This window comes from Ambystoma mexicanum, chromosome 8, assembly GCF_040938575.1.
Source record: "Ambystoma mexicanum isolate Mex_15411 chromosome 8, UKY_AmexF1_1, whole genome shotgun sequence".
Classification (NCBI taxonomy): domain Eukaryota; kingdom Metazoa; phylum Chordata; class Amphibia; order Caudata; family Ambystomatidae; genus Ambystoma; species Ambystoma mexicanum.
In genome coordinates this window covers 1,403,221,160-1,403,245,296 of record NC_090929.1, presented here as the reverse complement: position 1 = coordinate 1,403,245,296, position 24,137 = coordinate 1,403,221,160, and the positions used below count along the sequence as shown (strand labels likewise).

Sequence of the window (24,137 nt, the reverse complement as noted above, 5' to 3'; positions counted from 1 at the left end):
AAATACTACACAACCTGGCGGCGGTTACAGAGCAAGACTCCCGTGTAAGCTGGTCAGTCAGCTGGATGGCCCAGAGACGCTTCCGAAGGCTTACTGGCAGGAGATGGTGAAGATGCCGAGAATAGCTGTTCCCGCTATTCCAAGGGTCGAAGTACCAGTACAGGCCTTCTGGTTTGATCAAAGGTGAAAAGGGTTTCACAAGGCGACAGCAGTGCAGAGGAGGAGTCCTTCAGCGGGTCACCAGCGATTCCTCGGTCCAGCCTCTTGGTTGCAGGATACTTGGCTCCTGTATTTCTTAGTTCGTGAGAACTCAGGAGATCGACATGGTAGTGGTGTTTCCAGCCCCCTCTTATCCACGGTTCCCTTCGTGCCAAAACGGAGGGGACCCAATGGGAGATCCGCTCATCAACACTCACACCATTCGTGGACCAATCACGGACCACGGTGGTCCCAGGCATTCACACCACCCTAGACTCTCTGGCACCCAGGATGTGTATTGGGACCAGACATCCCAGCCCACATCCTGGAGGCACACACAAGACATGTAGAAGCCCGCGAAAGCATCCGTGTTTCGCGGGAAAGTACATGCCCAAATAAGGAAGGCCCCGGGTCGGCTCGACCTGGGGAAGGTGAAGGGAGCAAGACGGTCAGCGGACAGGACAAAGGAGCCTCGTGGTCTGGCCATTTTGGGAGCTGGGCCACCATTTTGGGTTAAGCGCGGAAAACGTGCTTAGAACGCCAAAAGGAGCTCAAAACACAAGAAACGATCGCTGCCACCATTCCCGTCCCTGAATCACTTGCACCGATCAGATACAATCCTAAACGAGTATCTAGGGCCTGTAGAAGGCTAGAGACCCAAGAGAGCTGTAACTTAGTTTACAGTGCCCTCTTGTGTCATGTTGCACGAAAGCCGCAACATGATAAAAGAAACTACGGGAAACAGCGTTCCCCGGTACTGACTGTTTTAAGGGCATGTCAGTTTCCCCGTAAGAAAGGAGCGAAAGCCCAGAGGAGTGCGGCGGAAGGCTGCACTTCTCTGGCAAAGTCGAGAACAAGGTGAAAAACAACAGCAAAAAGTTTAGGGGTTGCCACATGGAAGGGAAATGACCTACAATTACGAAATCTTTCCTAACACTCGCCCCTCCCAGACTATGGAGAGGGGGAACTAATCCACCCCTGGATGATGAGTCTCTTGTTCAGGTCGGTTAAACATTCTGGACAACCCATCAGCATTGCTATGTTGGACACCTGGCCTATGCTCAATAGTGAAGTCGAAGCCTTGTAGACTTATGGACCACCTAAGCAAATTTGGATTCTCCCCCTTCATGTTCATTAGCCACTTTAAGGGCTTATGGTCAGTTTGCACAGTGAAGTGGGTCCCATAGAGGTAGGGCCTCAGCTTCCTTAGGGCCCACACAACAGAGAAACATTCTTTCTCTACCGTGGACCATCTGAGCTCTCTGTCCTTAAGCTGGCGGCTAATAAAACCAATAGGGTGTTCCTTACCCTTCTCATCTACTTGTGATAGTACAGCTCCTATCCCAGTGTCAGAGGTGTCCGTCTGCACAATAAAAGGTCTTTGATAATCAGGGGCCCTGAGGACAGGGGCCTGGCACAAGGAGTCTTTTAAGCCATTGAAGGCCTTCTCACACTCGTCGGTCCAAGTTACCTTCTTGGGTTTCTTCGGAGTTGTGAGGGCAGTCAGAGGGGCAGCTACGGTGCCATAGTCTGCCACAAAATTGCAGTAATACCCCGTGAGTCCTAAGAAGGCTCTCACTTGGGTTTGCGTAGTGGGGGTAGGCCAGTCTTGTACTGCTTGTACTTTACTGGGAAGAGGCTGTATCCTCCCTCCACCTACTTCATGTCCAAGGTAAACCACTGAGCCTTGTCCAATCTGGCATTTACTAGCCTTTATGGTCAGGTGTGCTTTCTGAAGAGCCTGGAGCACAATCCCGAGGTGTTTCACATGGTCTTTCCAGGTGGCACTGAATACTGCTATATCGTCCAGATATGCAAGACAGAATTCGTCCAACCCATTCAACACATGATTCACAAGCCTCTGGAAAGTGGCAGGTGCATTCTTCAACCCGAACGGCATTACCCGGAATTGGTAAAGGCCGTCTGGAGTAGAAAATACTGTCTTCTCCTTGGCATGTTCTGCTAAAGCTATTTGCCAATAGCCAGCAGTGAGGTCAAACGTGCTGAGGTACTTGGAGGCACCCAAAGTATCCACCAGCTCATCTGTTCGAGGCAAGGGGTGTGCATCTGTCTTGGTGACAGCATTCAGAGCCCTGTAATCCACGCAGAACCTCAATTCAGAAGTGCCTGCCTTTGGAACCAAAACCACAGGGCTGGACCAAGGACTACTAGAGGGTTCAACCACACCAAGGTCTAACATCTTGTTGACCTCGGTCTTAATATAAGACCGTACTTTGTCTGACATCCTGTATCCCCTACTTTTGGTAGGTACACTGTCTCCTGTGTCTATGTTATGTTTGCACCAAGGTGTCAAACCAGGCGACTGTGAAAACAGGGGGGAAAACTGCCTAAGCAAACTTTTCACCTCAGCCTGCTGATCAGAAGTCAGGTGAGGGGCCACTCGGACACCCTCAAAGGAGCTATCTGAAGGACCGCTTTGGAACAGGTCGGGGAGAGGTTCAGACTCCTCTTCCTCAACGTCTGAAGCCAGTAGCAGTGCTGCGATTTCGACTCTTGGGACGAAAGCCTTCAGCCTATTCAGGTGAAACACTTTTGGAGCCTGTCCAGGCCTTCCAAGGTCCACTAAATAGTTAACCTCACCCAGGGGCTCCACCACTGTGTAAGGGCCTGACCATTTGTCCTGTAAAGCTCAAGGCCTTATGGGATTCATGATCAGGACTTGCTGACCAGGTGTAAAGTTGATGAGGGAAGCTTTCTTGTCGTACCAATGTTTTTGTCCTGTCTTCAATTTATCCCTTAGCAACCCCATCAGAAGTACCATCCGTTTTCTGAGCCCTAGCACATAATCAACTACGTTGGTAGTAACAGGGGGAGTGGGCATCTCCCATCCCTCTTTGACGATGGCTAAGGGTCCCCGTACGGGATGACCGAACAGAAGTTCGAAGGGGCTGAAGCCAACACCCTCCTGTGGTACCTCTCGGTAGGCAAACCGTAAGCATGGTAAAAGAAGATCCCATTTTCTTCTCTGAGGTTCCTCCAGAGCCCCAATCATGCTCTTTAACGTTCTGTTGAAACGTTCCACCAGACCATTGGTCTGGGGGTGGTATGCAGAAGAGAACTTGTAGGTGACCCCACATTCTTTCCACATAGTCTGCATATACTTCGACATAAAGTTGCTGCCACGATCCGACACAACTTCTTTAGGGAAGCCAACCCTAGCAAATATGCCAAGTAAAGCTTTTGCAACTGACTTGGCAGTTACGGTCTTCAATGGGATGGCCTCAGGATATCTGGTTGCATGGTCGACCAGCACCAGGATAAACCTATTGCCCGAGGATGTTTGCGGGTCAAGGGGACCAACGATGTCGATCCCTACCCTTTCAAATGGTACCCCCACAACTGGGAGCGGTAACAACAGAGCTTGGATTGTCGCGCTAACCTTACCAGACAACTGGCAGGAGGCACAACTCCTGCAGTGACTTTCTACTTGCACCCCCATCTTGGGCCAGTAGAAGTGCATGGATAACCTTTGCTTGGTCCTCTTCATACCAAGGTGACCAGCAAGGGGAACTTCATGCGCCAACTGCAGGAGGAAGGGCCTAACAGCAAGGGGAACCACCAACCTCCTATGGTCTCCTTCTGTAGACTCTGTGGGCTCACTATACAGCAGTCCACCTTCCCAATAAATCCTATGCGTCCCAGGAGGTTCACCCTCAAGCTGGGAGCAGGCCTGTCTCCTTAGGCCTTCCAGAGATGGGCACGCACGTTGGCCTTTACTGAATTCGTCCCTATCAGGACCTCCTTCAACTAACAAGTCTTTTAGTTCAGGATGATCGTTGGGGTCAAATACTTCAGGCATCGCCACCTCCTCGTCAGGCCCGGGCGATTGACCAACTTCCTCCACCGCAGTGGTAGGCGAGCTCGGGGGAATATTCTCTTTTCCTCGTCTTGACTTGTCGACTCCTTTCGCCTTGGGTTTCCCCTTCGGCTGGGGCGGCGTATTGGTCTTGGCCAATGCTGCCCGTGCTTGAGACCGTGTGTAGGGTCTTTCGGCAGTGTCTCCTACGAGCCCTAAAGCTCTGAGATCATTACCTAACAAGACCTTTCCCGGGACGTTTCTCTGAATGCTCACTGGAATCCTGACTGCTGTACCATTTAAAGTAAGATTTACAGGTATTACTGGGAACATACGGAGTGAGCCGTCAGCCAACTTAGTGGGCATCAGAGTAGCTCTGGCAACTTCCTCTGAGTCTACCAACGTAGAATCCACTATAGTGCGACTGCACCCACTATAAGAGCTGGAGTATCTACTCCATTGATCAGCACACTGTCTTTAAAGTAGTGCTTGGTATTATCCGGAATCCTAGCATAAGCCTCTGCGACTTTAGGCTCCCAGGAACCCAGGGAAACTAAAACTACCTCAGCCTCTATCCTGCTGGGAAATGAGTCTGAGGAGAAGGATGCTCCTGTAATCTCTTCTTCCTCGTAGGAGGAGAAGGCCAGATTAGCGGAGTGGACCCCCAAAGGTCTAACCTTACACCGGGGATCCCCCTTCACGTGGTCAGTTGCTCCACAAGCAAAACAAGATCCATTGGGTCTGTTTACATAGGGAGGCTTATTGTAACCAGAGTTCTGTTTCGGAGGCTGACCTCCACTACCCTGTGAGTTCTCTTGTGTCTTACCCTTATTTTTCTTTTTGTGGCCCTTATGAGAAGAAGATTTATCAGATTCTCCACCCTCCATATCTTTGGACTTTTTCCCTTCCTCCTGCTTACCAGGATGAGTTTTGTCCTTATGGGACACTCGATGTGACACCCATAAATCGGCTGCAATGGCCAGCTTCTTAGGATCTATCTCCTTCGAATCGGCCAAATGCTGCTTAAGCTCCGGGGAAGAAGATGCGAAAATGTGTTCCAGCATGAAAAGATTTATCATGCCTTCGAAGGTAGAAACCTTATAACCTTCGACCCAGCCAGTTAAGTTTTTCAAGGATTCAGTGACATAAGATACCCAAGTACCACCTTCCTTTTTCTTATACTCTCTGAAACGTTTCAAATATTGGGCCGGAGTCTTCCCAAACTTTAAAATGAGAGTTTGCTTTAACATTGCGAAATCAGTTCGCTCAGCCTTCGACATTTCCATAATGGCACTACAGCCAGAATGGGGCAGTCTGCTGAGTAACCAGGCAATCTTATCAGCATTGTCAACTTGTTGAACTTCGCATGCATACTCAAACGCATTCAGCCAGTCCATAATGTCATTCCTTTCTTCATACACACTGAGCAGATCTTTCGGAAACCGTGGACGAGAGGAGGCCCCAGACCCATGTCCAGGACCCTTGGACCAATTTGCAACCTGAAGCTTGGCCAGTTCCAACTGGTGATCCCTGTCTTTTTGTTTTTCTGCCTGTTCGATTTTTAGTTTGGCTATGCTGAATTCAAGCTCCTGCTGCCTAAACCGCAGTTCTTGCTTCTTGAATTCAAGCATAGCCTCCCCATCAGCACTGGCAGAGGAAACATTAGACATCTCGTCCTCCCTGTCCTCGTGGTCGCGATGGATCAGTGCAGCGGCAGAACCGTCGGTTCTACCAGTGAGAGCAGCCCCACCACCTTCTGCACTGTCCTCAGAAGTTATAGCGTCAAGCTGCGCTTCTTGCCACGCCACAATTCTTTGGATCATTTCCAATTTCGTGCCTTGAGAGGAAACACCTCTCTCCGCACACATCTTTTTCAATGTTTCTGATTTGGAAGCATTTAAAGTTAACAAGGTATTTGTTTCCATACTGTTAGAAAGGAGTATGGCTTTTTTAAAGTTATACTACAACAATTCACTACGTGTCCTGGTTGGAATAACCTGAAATGCCTTAGTTCGTGCGCAACACTGGATACCTTCAGTCGTATCCCACCGCTGTACACCAATTTGTTAAGACGGATTTCTGAACTCTGTCCTGGTGGCGCAGAAGTTCAGAAGGCCAACCTAATTACTTGGAACAGGGTAACCTGTGGACGAGCCAGACCAATCAAGGTAGCGATCGCGGCGGTCAAGACTAGGGGCCTCATTACACGGAAGGCGGTAATGGTTAACGTCCACCGTTAATGGTAACGGTGGCCATTAACCATTACCGCCTTACTACGAGGTCCCTTAGCGGGTTGTTGTTTTAACGCCTGCTTTTTGCAGGCGTTAAAAACCAACCCGCTAAGGGACCTCGGAGCTAATTACGGCACCGAAAAATTGCGGTGCCATAATTAGCGCCTTCCCCATTCCCATAGAGCCCTATGGGGCAGAAATGGGAATGGGGAAGGGCAATGGCGGAAGGGGGATTTACCGCCCCACCAACCTTGGAATGGGGCGGTAAATCCCCTTTCCGCCAAGGCGGTGCCGGTATTTTACCGGCATGAGCCATGGCGCTAATAGCGCCATGGCTCACCGCCTTCCGTGTATTGAGGCCCTAGGTCTCAAGAGGGCTGAGGGTGACTGAAAGCCCGCAATGAGCACACAAAGCAAGAACACTTACAAACTACTCCAAACAGTTGTTATATTAAAAATATATAAACATTTATTTCAAGGCCTTTAAAACAATGACCGTAGCGAGAAAATCACAATATAACGATAGTAAACCAACACATACCATATCAACACAATATATATACAAATACAACAAGTCTCAAGCGTTATATGCACGAAATGTGTAGTCCACCTAAAGGGGAGGGAAAACAGGCAGTGCGCAATAATGCTTAGACCCAGTTCGCCTTCAGAGGCACCTAACTAGATGGAAGTCCAAGCCCTGCGAAGAGTGGAGCCTTGTGCTCAAAAGTACCTGCACGCGCTGGTGCCAACGGGCAAAAGGAGAAGCTCTTTGAGGGAAATCAGGCAGTTCAGTTTAGTGCACAAAAGAAGAAGAACAAGTTCCGCGACTCAAGCGCAGCCTCCACAGTGGGCAGAAGCAGAGCGCGAGTACGGAAAAGGGTGCTGTTTGACACAGCGGGGAAAAGCAATGGGCTCCTGCAGGAGGGCGACCAGATCCTAGCTATGCTACTCACCGGTCCCCGATGCAAGCAGACCCTGGCTTCTCCGCGTCAGTTTCAGCAGCTGGCAGTTGTCGTTGTGTTGAGTAAAAAGACGTCCCAATCGAAGAAACCCGCACAGTATGTTACCACAGCAGGGCAACGGAGCGGCCATGTGTATCTGAGCCAAATGTACACTACTCACGGCAGACCTGGGAACGCCAAGTGTACGAAGCGTGTGAGAGTGACAAGGACTCGAAATACTACACAACCTGGCGGCGGTTACAGAGCAAGACTCCCGTGTAAGCTGGTCAGTCAGCTGGATGGCCCAGAGACGCTTCCGAAGGCTTACTGGCAGGAGATGGTGAAGATGCTGAGAATAGCTGTTCCCGCTATTCCAAGGGTCGAAGTACCAGTACAGGCCTTCTGGTTCGATCAAAGGTGAAAAGGGTTTCACAAGGCGACAGCAGTGCAGAGGAGGAGTCCTTCAGCGGGTCACCAGCGATTCCTCAGTCCAGCCTCTTGGTTGCAGGATACTTGGTTCCTGTATTCCTTCGTTCGTGAGAACTCAGGAGATCGACATGGTAGTGGTGTTTCCAGCCCCCTCTTATCCACGGTTCCCTTCGTGCCAAAAAGGAGGGGACCCAATGGAAGATCCGCTCATCAACACTCACACCATTCGTGGACCAATCACGGACCACGGTGGTCCCAGGCATTCACACCACCCTAGACTCTCTGGCACCCAGGATGTGTATTGGGACCAGACATCCCAGCCCACATCCTGGAGGCACACACAAGACATGTAGAAGCCCGCGGAAGCATCCGTGTTTCGCGGGAAAGTACATGCCCAAATAAGGAAGGCCCCGGGTCGGCTCGACCTGGGGAAGGTGAAGGGAGCAAGACGGTCAGCGGACAGGACAAAGGAGCCTCGTGGTCTGGCCATTTTGGGAGCCGGGCCACCATTTTGGGTTAAGCGCGGAAAACGTGCTTAGAACGCCAAAAGGAGCTCAAAACACAAGAAACGATCGCTGCCACCATTCCCGTCCCTGAATCACTTGCACCGATCAGATACAATCCTAAACAAGTATCTAGGGCCTGTAGAAGGCTAGAGACCCAAGAGAGCTGTAACTTAGCTTACAGTGCCCTCTTGTGTCATGTTGCACGAAAGCCACAACATGATAAAAGAAACTACGGGAAACAGCGTTCACCGGTACTGACTGTCTTAAGGGCATGTCAGTTTCCCCGTAAGAAAGGAGCGAAAGCCCAGAGGAGTGCGGCGGAAGGCTGCACTTCTCTGGCAAAGTCGAGAACAAGGTGAAAAACAACAGCAAAAAGTTTAGGGGTTGCCACATGGAAGGAAAATTACCTACAATTACGAAATCTTTCCTAACAGCGGCGCAGTGAAAGGGCGCGCTGCCATATTTTATGGTAGAAGGAGTAGGGATTGTAGGATGTAGGTGGATGCACCGGGTTGATTAGGCTTGGAAAACCAAGACTGTGGGCCTCATTACACGGTAGGCGGTGAGCCATGGCGCTATTAGCGCCATGGCTTATGCCGGTAAAATACCGGCACCGCCTTGGCGGAAAGGGGATTTACCGCCCCATTCCAAGTTTGGAGGGGCGGTAAATCCCCTTTCCGCCATTGCCCTTCCCCATTCCCATTTCTGCCCCATCGGGCTCTATGGGAATGGGGAACGCGCTAATTACGGCACCGCAATTTTGCGGTGCCATAATTAGCTCCGAGGTCCCTTAGCGGGTTGGATTTTAACGCCTGCAAAAAGCAGGCGTTAAATCCCCCAACCTGCAAAGGGACCTCGTAGTAAGGCGCTAAGGATTTACCGGTATTTTACCGGTAAATCCTTACCGCCATCCGTGTAATGAGGCCCACTGTATCTCAGGCATTCATGTGTGCTAAAAGCGCTAAAACACACATGAACTCATGCATGGCACCTGCTAATAGTGTGCCTAGCATTACTATTCAACCTGTTGACTCCATGAGTTGTAATAATACTAAATCCTCTAATGGTGTGATCCCAGTCTTACCTGTGCCAAATGACATTGCGCTAGTTGATACTACTGTTGTGAGAGTTGTCCTCCCGCCATCCGCCATTGATAATACTCTTCCACGTGTATCCCTCAGAACATGCGCAAGAGATAATCCTTCAGTTGTACATGCTGTGCAGGCCGCAAGTCTTACCACCACATCTGGTCAATTTAGACAAACAAAACTAACTGACCTTCGGGTCACATCGTCCTTGCAACTACCATCCGCCGTAACTACTCCCATCTCTACATCAGACATACATATGAAAGCTTTACAACTTCAGCCTGTGTCTATAGAGGAATATCTTCCCCCTCTTAATAGATCGGCCATTCTTAGTATCTTCCATTCTGTTGCTGCATCACGAGTGATCCTCTCAGACGACATTAAAATAGTAGATCAGATTGAACATATTGCTGCTAGCATTTCAAATATATGGTTTAAATCTGACACTATATTGGATTATATCCTTAAGTACGAGGCTTAGCTTTACAGACTTGGGCATATTTGCAACGTGGTGTATATACTGCCAGCCAAACTTAGGATATGTAAATCTGATTCTACCATTCTGAATAGTAATAGGGGTACCTCTCGCACCAATATTACTAAACACCTGCAATAAGTGTGGGTAATTCATCTGTGCCCCCACCTGGTTGTATCTCTACTACCACTTCTGTCAGTGTGTCTATAAGCCAACAATTGATTCCTCCTAATTCTTGCCCTGAAACTTCTGATGGTATCACTAACAGCTGGACCCTAGTGAAGGCTATTGGCAATGGCTGCAGCCATTTTTTAAATCCCATTTTTCATCGATGTCCCGATGACACTAACATTCTGTGGTCCTGGAACACGCGTGGTTTCTCTCACCTTTTCGGAATAGACGGCTTATGGTCCACTATGGACCTGTTTTCAGACATTATCTTGCAGGACACCTGCTTACTGATAATACTCATCTGAAGGCCATACTACTCTGCAGAAACTAGCCACAAAAGGTCCACCTGGCCGTCCGAAGGGTGGCCTATTGATTACGGTAAGGCATCCATGGCTTAAATCTGCGATGCCTGGGTCCACATCCATGGTTCAAACTGCAAAAATCTCCTATGCGCCGATGATCCGCATCTACGATCCACCAAATCGCATCGCCACTAACAGTAATGTGCTATCAGTGAAACGTATTCTTGAAGCAAACTTGCAACATTTTCCGTTTTGGATAATGGGAGATTTGAACGCTGATATTAACGTTAGTGATATTGATTTCAATGCGAAATCTAAATCTGTGCCTGTTAGACAGACTGTACTTAAACGTCAAGGTAGGGCATGTGCTAATGCTTTGGAAATGTTTGGTTTTGTCTGCCTAAACAGATTCTGTGAAGGTGATGCTTATCGAGCGTATACGCGTGTTAGTGGAAAGAGTGCCTCCACCATTGACTATGTCTTTGTAATTCGCAGGGGTCTGTCACTGGTGGAGGACATGGCAATTTTAGCTTGTGAAGCAAGTGATCACTTGCCTCTGTGTACTGTTCAGGCCTCTCCAGTTGACTGCCTTGCCTAGTAAATATGATTTAAATGGTGATATATTTGTTAATAATGGCGGCAATCGTATCCATTGGAACCCCCATAATTTGGAAAAAGGGAAAGAGGCATCTGATAGTCTCTTACCTACCTTTATTGAGCAATTTACTGTTACATCTACTAACTCCCTGATAACCAATACAGAATCATTTTCGTAATTGATTATCTGTGTAAAAGATTTAATTAAGAAACAAAGACAGTACAAAAGTCTGTATGAGCGAAGTAACAAAGTGTTCAACAAGCGATCAAATTATGATCCTAGGATTACAGTCACTAAAAAACAATTGCGGGACTATATCCTGGCTTGTATATATCCCTCACTTGGTATTTATTGTGCTGAAGAAATTAACAACCACATCAAAATTGCCAAAAAAAACTATGGTCGATGGCTGAAAGAACATAAAGCCAAAAGTGAAAAAGAGAGATGGCTACAGATAGCCTCCCTTGACACTTCCATAGATAACACTGAAATCTGGAAAATAATGAGGGCGACCACGAAAAGTGATTTGCCTATAAACTGTGTGTCTGAGTCGACTTGGGTTGCCCACATTAAATCCACCTTGGGGGCTAATGTACCTGAAGATAAGGAGATGGACCTCCCTCATTTCATATGGAACTGCAAAGCGTAGATTCTCGATGTTATCATAATCATAGTGCTGCAGGTCCTGATGGCATATGTAATGGATTATTAAAAATGTCTCCTGAATTGTGGGCACATGCATCATACATACTGTTTGTCGATATTGGAACAACTGGCATACTCCCTGCCACATGGCGTGAGAGCCATATCCCCCTCATCTATAAGAAAGGGTCCTGCAATTCTCCTACTAACTATCGTATGTTGGCAATGTTGCACATTCCGGCAAAGACCTTTGCAAAGCTAATTCTGGTCAAATTGAATGAATGGATAAATGATAATGCTATTCTGAGTCCTAATCAGACAGGCATCTGAACCAAAGTCCCAACATCTCACAATATTCTTAACTTGGTGTCCTCTGTTGAATATGCATGGTTGAGAAGAGAGACTGCTGTATACTGAGCGTTCATAGATTTTAGTGCCACCCTTGACACTATGATGCAGAAGATATTATGGTGGAAACTGGTGGCCTGGAATATACTGCCTGGATTATTAAAAATAATCATGCTGATTCACAATGACTCGAGTGTTAGGGTGCGCCTAGATAGGGTTGGAAAATTGTCGACAGCTATACCTACTAGTAGAGGCATGAAGCAGGGCTGTATTGTTGCAGCCACACTATTTAATCTATACTTAGCTGATTTGAGTGTAGCATTCAGCAACATAAACCATTGTCCAGTTAAAGTAGGTACACAATTAATAAATTGGCTTGCTTACACTAATGACCTTTTATTGCTTGACCATACCCCTAAAGGCTTACAATCCATGATTGATGCTCTTGGCGATTTTGCACTCCAAAATCGCCTACAAGTAAATATAGCAAAAAGTAAGATCATGATGTTCTCCAGTAAACATAAATCGAAAATTAAATCCACATGGGTATTGGATGGTGCTAAATTTGAATGTGTAAAAATCTACAAATATCTCTGTTTATATATAGATGATTCTTTAAAGTGGAACATACACTGGCGCGAAACTAAAGTCAAATGTACGTTAATGGCAAATAACATAAGCGCATTTATTGAAATGAATGGCGGCTACTCTGTCCAAACCATCCTGCTGTTGTATACCTCGAAAATTCTGCCTTTTCTGACACATGGCATAGACATTTGGGGTCATGCGTTTGGCGCTGAACTAACTAAATTTGAGGCAAAAATATTGCGTCAATTGTTCAGAATGCCGCAAGCATTGTCTATTGAATTCAGTGCAATTGGGATAATGGCTGTGTTTGTTTCCAGAAAGTGTATGTGTTTGGTAAATTTATGTGCACTTAACAATGGAACAATAATGCTGAAATATATCCAGGCCTATTTATGTCTTGATAAATGCAACACATTGGGGACCTTGGGTAAGATACTAACTCTCTACAACAAAGGGCAGGTTGGCCAGGATCAGAAGCTAATTATCTACAGCCATGACAATCATACTGTACATTTATCCACAAAGACTAACAGTTGCTCTTTTTTTTTATTATTTATTTATTTACAAACTTTACATTTAGATAAACAAGTAATCAAGCAAAACAATTGACATAGCACAGCAAAAATATACAGAATAGCAGAATATATACACATAACCAGCAACAAATTAGTAAATATTCACAAACAGTTGCTCTTTTATTAAATACAGAAGCGACCGAAATTGTAGGCCCTCATATATAGCTGCATTCCCTAGCATCAGACAGTGGGCCTCATTCTGAGTGCAGCGGTAAGGGGTTAACGGCACTGCTAAGGATGCCGGTGCCGTTACCCCCTACTGCCGCATTCCGAGGTCCCTTAGCGGGAGCCGCTAAGGGACCAAAGAGCTAATAACGGGCTCGCTATTTGCGGGTCCGTTATTAGCTCCTTCCCCATTCCCATTGAGCCCTATGGGGGCTCGAATGGGAATGGGGCATGGTCTTCGGAATGGGGACTTACCGTGTCCGCAAAGGTCGGAATGTCCCGGTAAGTCCCCATTCCGACACTATGGACCCAGAAACGGATACCCCCAGTATCTTTTATTAACATTTTATGTCTGTGATGTTTTAGAAATAAAGGGTGGAAAAATTGGAATCCCACGTTGTGAACGTATGTGTAGACTGTGCAGTGACAACACAATAGAATCATTGGAACATATTATTACAATGTGTGTGAGTCTCGCCCCCATAAGAGCAAAGTATATGAAATTGTACAACCATCAAGTGGACCGTACTGATATATTTTTGATCTGGCCTAAATTTATTTACTTCTTTCAAGGAGCCAATACAACCACAGAAACCTAATCTATGTTTTTACTTATTAAATATACTCATAGCTAAACGGCTTTGTATCTACAAACATAAACTCTAGTGATAATGACTCTCCCCTTCCCCTTCCCTTACTCAGGCTGTTACTCCATAGGGTTAGGCTGGTCTGAGCTTTTCTGAGTGGTTATGCTGGGACTTCTAGCAGATTGCGCTTGCTGCCAGTTACTTCACTAGTTACACGCCCAGGCCTGGTGCGTCTTGCAATTGTGCCATTTCCAAATGTGCATTGTATCTCTTGTGTTTGCTCTCTCTACCTTCTCCTTGTATGTCTTTTGCTGCTTTTGTTATGCTGCCTTAATGTCTCTTTCTTTCTCTTGTTCTTTAATCCCGCTGCTGTGGTTTATCTTTGCTGCTGTAATATTTCCTCTTCATCTTTTGCTTTGAAGTCTTGCTGCTGTGTTTTATCGTGGCTGCTTTCTATTTTTACTGTTGCTATATTTTTCCTCGCTGCTTCTATTTTCACTGCTGCTGTATTTTTCACACTTTCTATTAGTGTCTCTCTGTATCTCTAGTTCGTTTATTTTCTGTTCCTTTTATACTTTTAAGAAGGTTGAAAAATGTGCCTTCTTTGATCTTTATAGGTCATGTAGCCAGCGGCTTCCAAGTACTGGAGACAGCGGAGTGGAATCAAAGGTGAGCGGGAAATGAGCGACTTACTCTGAGGAGGTTTCCATGTTGTGAGCAAGTGAAGAGCTGCTGGATTAGTGATGCGTGTTCATATTTCAGTTGCGGAACATGCCGCCAGAAGAGAAGGAGTCAGAAGGCATTGGGTGGATCACTGGTAAGTATCGGAGCGGGAGCACGGAAAGCGTCCTGCTGTCAGGTTCACAGGATAACGCGAAGCAAGGGGGAGGGGTCAGAGCATGGCTTAAATAGCCCTGTGGCCACTGCCCTTGTGATCTAGAGCAGCGTTCAGAGTCCATAGCATTAGAGCACACATCGGCCTTATTGGGATATGGCCCCTAATGAGGCAGCCATGTTGAAGTGGTGCTGTAGTACATTGTAGTGAGTGCTGCAAGCGTCATCTTTGCACCAGTGAGGTCCAGCCTGCCCCAGCCTGTGGAGTAATTGGGGGTGAACGAGGTCCCATAACCTATGATCATGACAAGAAGTTCAGGCAGTACCAGTTTATTTTTTCCCAATTTGTACACAATCCCTAATAAAAAAAATGTTAAACACACCCTTTTGTCTGGTTTGTATGTGTCGATCAATGTCAGCTAAGTAGCATGGGTTAAAGTGATTAGTGGTATGGGGTGTATGTTCAGGACAAGATTGTTATAATAACCCAGTTTCCTAAAGGGTAGAAGCTTCAAAAGGTCTTTGAAGATTTGAAGGGGTGATGGTTGAGATATTGTTGCTGTACAGCAAGTTGTAGCAGATGTGGTAATGAAATGTAAAGGTGATTTTTCTGGCCGAACTAACCATTGTGTTATAGACAGAGGAGAAAGGAAGTATGGAGTCAGAAGACACAGAGATGAAAGATGGATCGCTAAGCATGCAGGTACCACAAAGCACAAAGGAGTCCAGGCAAATTTCCCAGTGCATCCTTTGAATATCCATAACATTAAATATGTTCATGACCTGCTGGTGCTTCACCACTCAGGTAAACTGCCCGAATGGTCCGGGGTAGAAAACTCTAGTAGGAAACATTCCACTCATACACAATTCCACACATGACATCATTCAGTCTGACCTCATATCCCTCAGGCACCCATGCACACAGACAGTAAGAGGGGAAAAGCAAGATGCCAAAGAATGGTTTTCGGTGCAGTTGGAGAGCAAAAGTAGAAGACATCAGTCTTGATAGGGTTAAGCAAAAGTAATCTTATGACCATCTAGTGCCGAACAGCATTTAAGCAGCTAAAGACATTGACATGGAGAGTGTATGCAGTGGAGGAAGAAGATTGTACTACATCATATAAAGGCAACTAGAGCCATATTAACCAGATGTTACCTCTGTCAGCATAGGCATTCCTTTCCTGGTCATCCCACGTTTTGCCTCCAGCGAGGTTGTATGGAGTGTACTGGGTAAAGAGAGAAATAACATGGCAGCCCGGAGGGGCAAGTGTGGGATCCAGGGACGAGGGGATGCAGAGCTCAATCATGGGCCTGGAAGCAAAGAAACAAAAAGAACAGACTTGCTGTAAATAGGTGACCCAGGAAGATTTAACATGCCAAAATATCATTTATGCTTGCAGAAACATTTCACTGTAATAAACAAAAATCTAGCAAAGGGATATTATTATGAATCTATTTAGAAGGTAAATGCTGGGCAAGAAAATACGGAATTGTAAATGGGTTAACTATCAACAAAGGGTAGAATGTTCACCAAGGGGTTGTCAGTGTCATCTGATGGCCAACAGGACCATCTATCAGTTGTCTATATCATCACCCATCACCCCAAGGTTTAATATATCCCATTGATAATAGTTAAATATGTACAATCTTTTTGTGGATATGCCCCCCCACTTGTAGAAATCCGTTCCAACCCAATCCACTTACACCAAAAAATACATTTCCTCCAGACTTCCTCCTGCTCCTATCCATTGAGGCAAGTATTCTGTAACAGGCCCTCAGTGCCAATGCTAGAAAGAAGTATGTACATGATTGATAGCAAACATGAGATAAAAAGCAGCCAAATACAGATCATTGTGCTGCTCTCTGACAGCATGAGAGCCACATGCATGTTTCATTGCAGGGTTTGCAGAACCAGTGCTGTCACAGAGCATTGCTGTGCTTAGCAGATGACCTCTTTCTCAGGCCTTATGTCATCGGGGTCAATATTATCCAGTCCTAACTAGTGTGCTGAATCAGTGATTATTCCTCCCAGAAACCTGGTCTGGGACCCTCCTCATGTGGCCAGGGAAAGGCAGACCCTTTCTGATCCCGACCCTGGGTGTGGTATACTGGTGAAGGATCACATGGGGCGGGGACGGGAACAGGAGGACTTGGACAACCCCCTATTTAACTTCCCCCATAATCCCACACTTTTGATGGCTATTTGCCAAACTGCAGAAGTGGAAAAACCTAACTTTATTGAAGGGGAAAACAAGTCCCAGAATCCCAGAGGTACTGGGATGAGGAAGAGGGCTAAAGAGCCATGCGGATTTAGCAGTATGGCATGATTGCAGAGCTGTGAACATGCAGGAGACTGAGGCAAGATGCAAGAGGCATGCCACAGGTCTCTGGAGGAAAAGCAACTCCCAATTTGAGTGGCCGGACCGGAGACACACGTGTAGGAGAAGGGTGTGGGTCCCCAGCGAGCCAGAAGCAGTAGAACTGGTAGTGGAAGTTGGGAAAGCAGTGCAGCCCGCAAAGCAAGTGCCAATGAGTGAAGCATATTGCTCGACCACTTTGCGCGAGCCTTGCCAGTAACTGTTTCCAACTTCTTATTGAGTTGCATATGACTTTATGCGAGCAGAAGCTGTTTGTTATATTCAAAGTACTGTTCACTATGAAAATATAGCACTTGCATATACTGTGAAAGACCTAACATTCAGGTGAGAGCTAAAGTCATTGAAGTCCATTGTTGAACTACTTGAAGGCTGTTGCTGTCCAACAGACTGGTCGCGTGTTCGTTCCCAATTAAGAAGAGGGAACGCTCTCTAAGTCATTACCAAATACCTAATCTTGACAATACCAGAGTTACGAGGTATAAAGTCTGAAAACTACATCAAAAGGAGGTCGCATGCACCTAACTGAGATTCTCAAAGGACGTCAGAACGTTATCCTTTGCCGTTACACAGGAATACAATTATCTTTTCATCTTTAAACCTTGAAATCTACTTTAAAGAGAGCTTGGGTGTGCCTAATTGTGTTTTCAACTAAGAGACTGAATCTTATATTGTATCCAAAAGTAACATTCTTTCCTTTTTTACGTCTTAAAGAGTTTAAACTATTGAAGAGAAGAACACGCATTACTCAAGCCAAGAGGCAACCCATTTTTATTGTGAAATCTACCTTTCCAAGAGTTAAAGAAGCCTCCAACTGCACTGTGAAGTTGTTAACACTGAAGTAGTCTAAAATACAGTTCTATGTGATTATATGGAAAACATTTTCAGAGAGGCAATTTGTAACGAAACAAAAACAGCAGAAAAATTCAGATTTATTTTTATCTATTTGGGGGTCCCCCCATCAAGTCCCTTGTTTCCATATGTGTTTAATCCCATTGCAACCCCCTCCTCACCCGTTGTATACCCTTAATTCACCCCATCTATGTTTCTACAAAAATTATGTGTTTTTTTGCTGTTTTTATTTCGTTATAAATTCCCTCTCTGTAATTGTTTTCTCTGTAATCACTGGATACCCTAAAATAAAAGTGTACCAATATTACCTGAAGCTGGGAGAGTGGCACTAACGCTTTTGGGTAATTACCTGGGGCTGATAACTACCAGAAAGATGTGAGTAAAGCAGGTGAACCACGTTGTTATTGTGGTAGACAGACAGGAGCGGCAAAGAGGCTGCCCTTTTGAGAAAGTTATTAAAAGGAAGAGTGCCTTGCCTACCTGAAGAGGTTGAAGAATCTCGTCAAAACCTGCCTAACAATTGAAAGTAATGAGCTGTGGTAGTACTACTTAAACTGTGGTGGTATAATAAGTTTTCAGCAGATGTAACCTTAACGTGGAAGAAATCAGTAACGTACTATGGGACAAAGGTGACTGTTCTCATAGTACCAACAGTACAAGTATGGTTGTTGAAGTGGAAGTAGCAGAAGAAAGAAAACATCCTGACAAATATATCAATGTAAAGTTGTAAGTAAAGAAGTCCTAACTGTTGATTAAGAACTGTGTGTTGTTCACAGTGGGGGATACCACACCTTATTTTGGACTGTGGCAAATTATCTGGAAGAAAAGACCATTTGTCATAACTACGATTAACATTGGTGATATTTCTTTTCTGGAAGTTGGAAGTGGATCTTTCATCCAGGAACAAAGATGTGTTACCACTGGATTTTAGTTTGGTGAACTTTTTCCTTTGAATTGGAACTCTCAAGAGCTGGTTCAAAACCTTTATTTTTCCTTTGATGAACATTCTGAGTTGACTTTGAATCCTTGGGAAGAGACCTTATCCAGGACAAGAGAAGGCCATTCAGAGATTGGTCCTCATCACGAGTTGGGCGCTAACCCCGGTGGTATTACTGCCGGGGCTATTAGCCCTACCGCCAAACCCCCCCGGGTGCTATTAGCACCGGATCAGGGGTTTGGCGGAATGGTAAGTTCCCATTCCCCATTGGGCCCATTTGGGAATTCCCCATTTCCCATTGGGCCCAATGGCGAATTTTTTGCGCTATTACCGCCGGCGGTTTTTCCGCCGGCAGTAATAGCGCCGAAAATCAGAAAAATTGCGGTGGATTTGACCACAACTCAGAGCTGGGGAGAAATCCGCCAAGGCTGTGATTTGGTGGACCCTTAAATGCAGCGGGAATAGCGTTTAAGGGTTACCGCCAAACTCGTGATGAGGCCCATTGTGTTAATATTTGTTACTATATTGTGTTGCTATATATTTTCTGTATATGTTTGTTGTTTAGTGTGAGGGCCAGTTATCCCATGCTAGAGAATGTTCCCTTAGCTGTTAGACTGGGCAGGGAATTCCTCTGTAGAGTATGGAAAGCAAGGTATTTTCTTTATATAATTTCCTTAATAAAATGGCATATTTTGAGAACTCTACAAACAGTTGTCCGCTTAGCATTACTGAACCCTCACACTAGTTACAAAACTGCATAGTGCCTGCTGGGGCTTCTACATTTGGTTTATAAATTATAAATATGGGTTTTCAAGACCCAGCCTGTAAAGGATGTTGGCAAAAAACTGGAACAAAAAAATAGACATATTGATGACACTGGCATCCCACCCTGAACAGTGTTCAAAGCATTTTTAACAATATGTCCATTTAAATGACAGACAGAAACACAGTTCATCAATTGGCTTTTTTAATTACTCCTAGAAGCACATCTCGTGCTGCATTGCTAAATGTATCCAGTGTGAAGGTGCTGTATGAGAATGGGGCTGTGATGTACACAATTAAAGGACATGTTTACTCCTCCTTGTGTATGACTGTGCACACACCAGTCCACAGAGAGGCACATCCACACACAAATACACCCACACACAAAAAGAAAAACTCCAGGGGACACAAGCTTCCACCTAATGTCCCCCAATGTGACAACAGGTGCTACCCTTGTGACCTCGGGCTCAGAGTTCCACAGGCATCGCCATTAAGCAGCTAAGGGGGCAGGGGTGATGGATAGAAACAGACACCCTCTGACATGTCTTTACCCTTCAGTAGTGTCCTATCTGCTGCTGGTATTGAAAGTACAAGGGATGGGATCCCTTTCTCCAATGTAGAGTGAAGAGAGTTCTTCCCCGTCTTGGCTTCTGTGTTGGCTGCAGCTGCACTTACGGGAGTTCCCCGTCTTGGCTTCTGTGTTGGCTGCAGCTGCACTTACGGGAGATGAGTTGAGTTTGTTAAGGTTGTTTCCCCTCTACCCCAAGGGCAGTGTCATTCCTGTTCTCAGCAATTTAATTTAATGTGGGCATTATTGGTGAGGCTTGCAGCTTCAACAGGGACATCCTGCACTCCAGCACTAGGAGTGGCAATGAGATTGGTGAATACGTTACACTGTTCATTCCCCCAAATGGCACCATCACCCTGCCAACTCCCACCACCCATCGTATACCTTGACTTCATCTTTGTGACCCCATGTTCCGCAAGGGCAGGGGAACTGACCAAACAATGAAATAGGTCTTAGTGGAGAAGATGGAATGGGCAAATAAGACCCTTGCTGGCACATGAGGCTGAAGACTACTTATGGACACGCAAGCAGGGTCTGAAAAATGAGAGTGGGAATAAGATTGTTGTTCTTGAACCTCTGGTGCCTTTTCCTGGGAATAGAAGATTATTCTGGCCACATGAGTCAGGACTTGGGCATTTAGTCTGGGCAAAATGTGGCTCCTGAGCATTGGGTGATTGTCCCTAGGTATACAAGGCTGAACAGCACACGTGAAACTGCACAAGAATATGTGACGTTGGTCTTTCATGGTAATATCTAACTAAATAGTGCAGTATGTAGACTTTGCGGCACCTACAGAAAAGGTAACATGCCTAAACTGCAGAAATAATGCATGGGGAATAGCAAAATCAGGGCATTTATCTGATACGAATGGAGAAAACAATACACAAAATCAATATTCACAAAACGGTCACACACAACTGGGATACAGGAAAAAAGCATGTGTGAATGCCTGACTTCCGAAGAGCACTGATGTTTCCAGGCAACCATTTCAAGCAATTACTGATTATTTTAGGGAACCTCTCACAAGTATGCGTTTTCACATCATTATCTTTCCAGTGACATTTTCATTCGCTTATTAAAATAACTTACTCAAATAAGTTGAATGCTGATTTAACTGTTTTAGATTATCTATAACTGGACTCAAAATCTGTACAAGGTAGGCTAATTTAATGCATAAACCTGTAACTGAATAGAAGACAATGTATTCATTTTAAAGTTATGAGACTGCTATACATGGGTACATATTTAATCATATTACATATTTTATCTCAAAACACAGAAGCCAGACTTGTAGGGTGCATGGGCTTTTGTCAAACAGAGGAGGAAACAACATAAATTCTACCCCAAAGAGACTCCAGGGCAGATTCCAGGAAGAGGTCAGGGCACCCCTCTTCAAGAAAGAACACAGCATGATAACCTGTTCTGTGGGAAAGTACCTGCTCAAAGTTCGCAGTAACATGTTTTAGCTCTTTGGACTAATATGCAAATGGATTTTTCCCTTTTGTGAAAGGTACATTGCGCTAAAGTGTGGCTGCAGACTCTCGAGTAGTTACCGTCCCAAAGACCAGGTCATTTAGCCATGTTCATTCTCGCAGAGGGGCACCTATGACTATTTTTAAATTGTTTTAGGGACTTAGGTGTAGTCACCCGAAGTTTCCTAGGGTCATCCACACGTAAACCCCTTGCTCACTGTGCTCAGAGAGGCACAGCTCCACCTCACTGATGAGGTCCAACAAGGCTCAAACACGTGTCTGGGGTTGCTTTTGGTACTCATGTTCAGAAGAGAATTGCCTAGCATTTCGGTGCTGGACTGCCCATGTGGGCGGGACAAAGACTGATATGCAAATGGATATTTCCCGTCTGTGAAAGGTACAGTGAGCAAAAGTGTGGCTAGGGACTCTCGAGTGGGCACCTTCCCAAAGAACAGGTCATTTAGCCGTGTTAGTTCTCGCAGAGGGGCGCCTATGACTATTTATTTATTGTTTAAGGGAATTAGGTTTAGTAATCCAATGCGTCCTAGGGTCATCCAGGCGTGGACCCCTTGCTCACTGTGCTCAGAGAGGCACAGCTCCACCTCACTGATGGGGCCTAACAAGCTTGAAACATGTGTCTGGGGTTGTTGTAGGTACTCTTGTTCAGAAGACAATTGCCATAGCCTTTCGGTGCGGATTGCCCATGTGGGCGTGACAGAGATGGATATGCAAATGGATATTTCCCTTTTGTGAAAGGTACAGTGTGCTAAAGTGTGGCTGTGGACCTTTCCAAAGAACAGGTCATTTAGCCGTGTTAGTTCTTGCAGAGGGGCGCCTCTGACTATTTTTTGATTGTTTAAGGGAATTAGGTTTAGTCATCCTAAGTGTACTAGGGTCATCCAGATGTGGACCCCTTGCTCACTGTGCTCAGAGAGGCTCGCAATGCTGAAGCACATGTCTGGGGTTGCTGTTGGTACTCTTGTTCAGAAGAGAATTGCCATAGCATTTTATGCTAGACTGCTCATGTGGGCGGACAAAGACTGATATGCAAAAGGATATTACCCTTTTGTGAAAGGTACAGTGCGCTAAAGTTTGGCTGCGGACTCTCGAGTGTGTACCTTCCCAAACAACAGGTCATTTAGCCATGTTTATTCTCGCAGATGGGCGCCTATGACTATTTTTTTAATATAATTTCAGCACTTAAGCTTTAATTACTCTGTTGTAATTCTCTTCACAAATGAAAAAATATGAATCTATTATAAAGAAAAATATAACTTCATAGTAGCAAAAATCGACATTTACTTAATCCAACACTGCATTAGATGCTGTTTGTAATGTATTATGGTTATCTATCAATACTTCCTACATGATATGTGTCAGTCATTACTTCAAAATTCTGGGTGAATTCAAGACAGCAGCATTATTAAACTACCATAAGTGTAGCCTTTATGATGAGTTTTAGTGAAGTTTTAAATAGCAATTGTAAGCTAAAGTAAGGTAAAGTGGTGTTATATAGCACACTTCCGCCAATAATGCTTGCTTCTCACTGCAGCAGTGGGGGAACACTTAGCAGAATAGAGGGATAGGTAGAATCATGTTTTAAGAAGTTCAGGTCATACATACCCATGACCTGTGTGCTGATGTGGAAAGTATGTTCTTGGGAGAGGAGTATATACCAGGGTAGGGATTGAGGCAATGTTTAAAGGTGATGATGGCGCTGCAGCAGTTCAGTTTTGGTGGGGTTGGGTTTTAGTCTGCTATAATCCATGTATGTATCCACATCCAAAAGCATGTTTTGGTATCTGGAGGCGTGGGGGTTGACAGATTCCTCTGTATTTACAGGTGACCCGAGAGTGGTTGATGAGAGTCCAGAATGGGTGACATGTTGATGTTGAAACAGAGAGGTGACAGAGTGGACCCTTAGGGTACTTCAAGGGCAGTTGGAGGGGCGTAGGTATGGAGGGGGGCATTATTATCATTTGGGTTCCACCAGTGAGAAAGGAGATGATCCACCAGATAGCTGTTCTTTTACATTCCAGTTTCTTCCATTTTCTTTAGCATGATCTGGCGGATATTGTTGGCAAAATTGGCTGAGATGTCTAGAAGCATAAGGGCACTTGCTGAGTTTTCCTCTGAGCTTTCCTCTGGATTGTTCTTGTGTGTGTCCCAGTTTGAAAGCAGTGCTTATTCTGCACCTCTAGATGGTTTAGATCCATGATGGGCCTCATCCAGGATGCTGTTTCTATCGACGAAATCCTGGAGTTCGTCATGCATTAGACCGGGGGGATAGCTCAGGGGCAACATGTTTGTCTTGAAAGCAATACAGGTGTGAATCCCGGTCTCATGCTTAGAAACTGGTCTCCGTTATTAAGCATGCTATAAAAGAACAATTATTATAATTATAATATATGAATGTTTCTATTTTTCTGATGAAAGGGGTGTTTCAGATCGACGGCAGCTAGCAGGATCATTTGGGTCAGCTGTATGCATTTTGAACAATGGTTTGATGAAGGCAAACTTCTGTAGAGGTGGGGTCAACCCCGTGTTGGTGGAATCTTTGAGGAAGGATAGGAATATAGTTGTCAGTTCTCGATGTTTCAGGATGGATTTGTAGAAGTTGGGAGATCCTGTGCGGTTTCAGGAGTCATTTGTGGAGAGGAGGTCCTCTGCACAGAA

The 24,137-nt window shown here is 45.4% G+C and overlaps 1 protein-coding gene across 1 annotated transcript in view; it reads right to left on the bottom strand.

Moving 5' to 3' along the window:
• PYROXD2 (pyridine nucleotide-disulphide oxidoreductase domain 2) overlaps window positions 1–24,137 on the bottom strand; it is a 984,036-nt gene that overhangs the window by 258,355 nt on the left and 701,544 nt on the right. Inside the window, exon 13 of the mRNA XM_069611541.1 lies at window positions 15,652–15,806. Within this exon, the coding sequence (XP_069467642.1) occupies window positions 15,652–15,806 (155 nt within the window). The remainder of the gene's footprint in view (window positions 1–15,651; window positions 15,807–24,137) is intronic.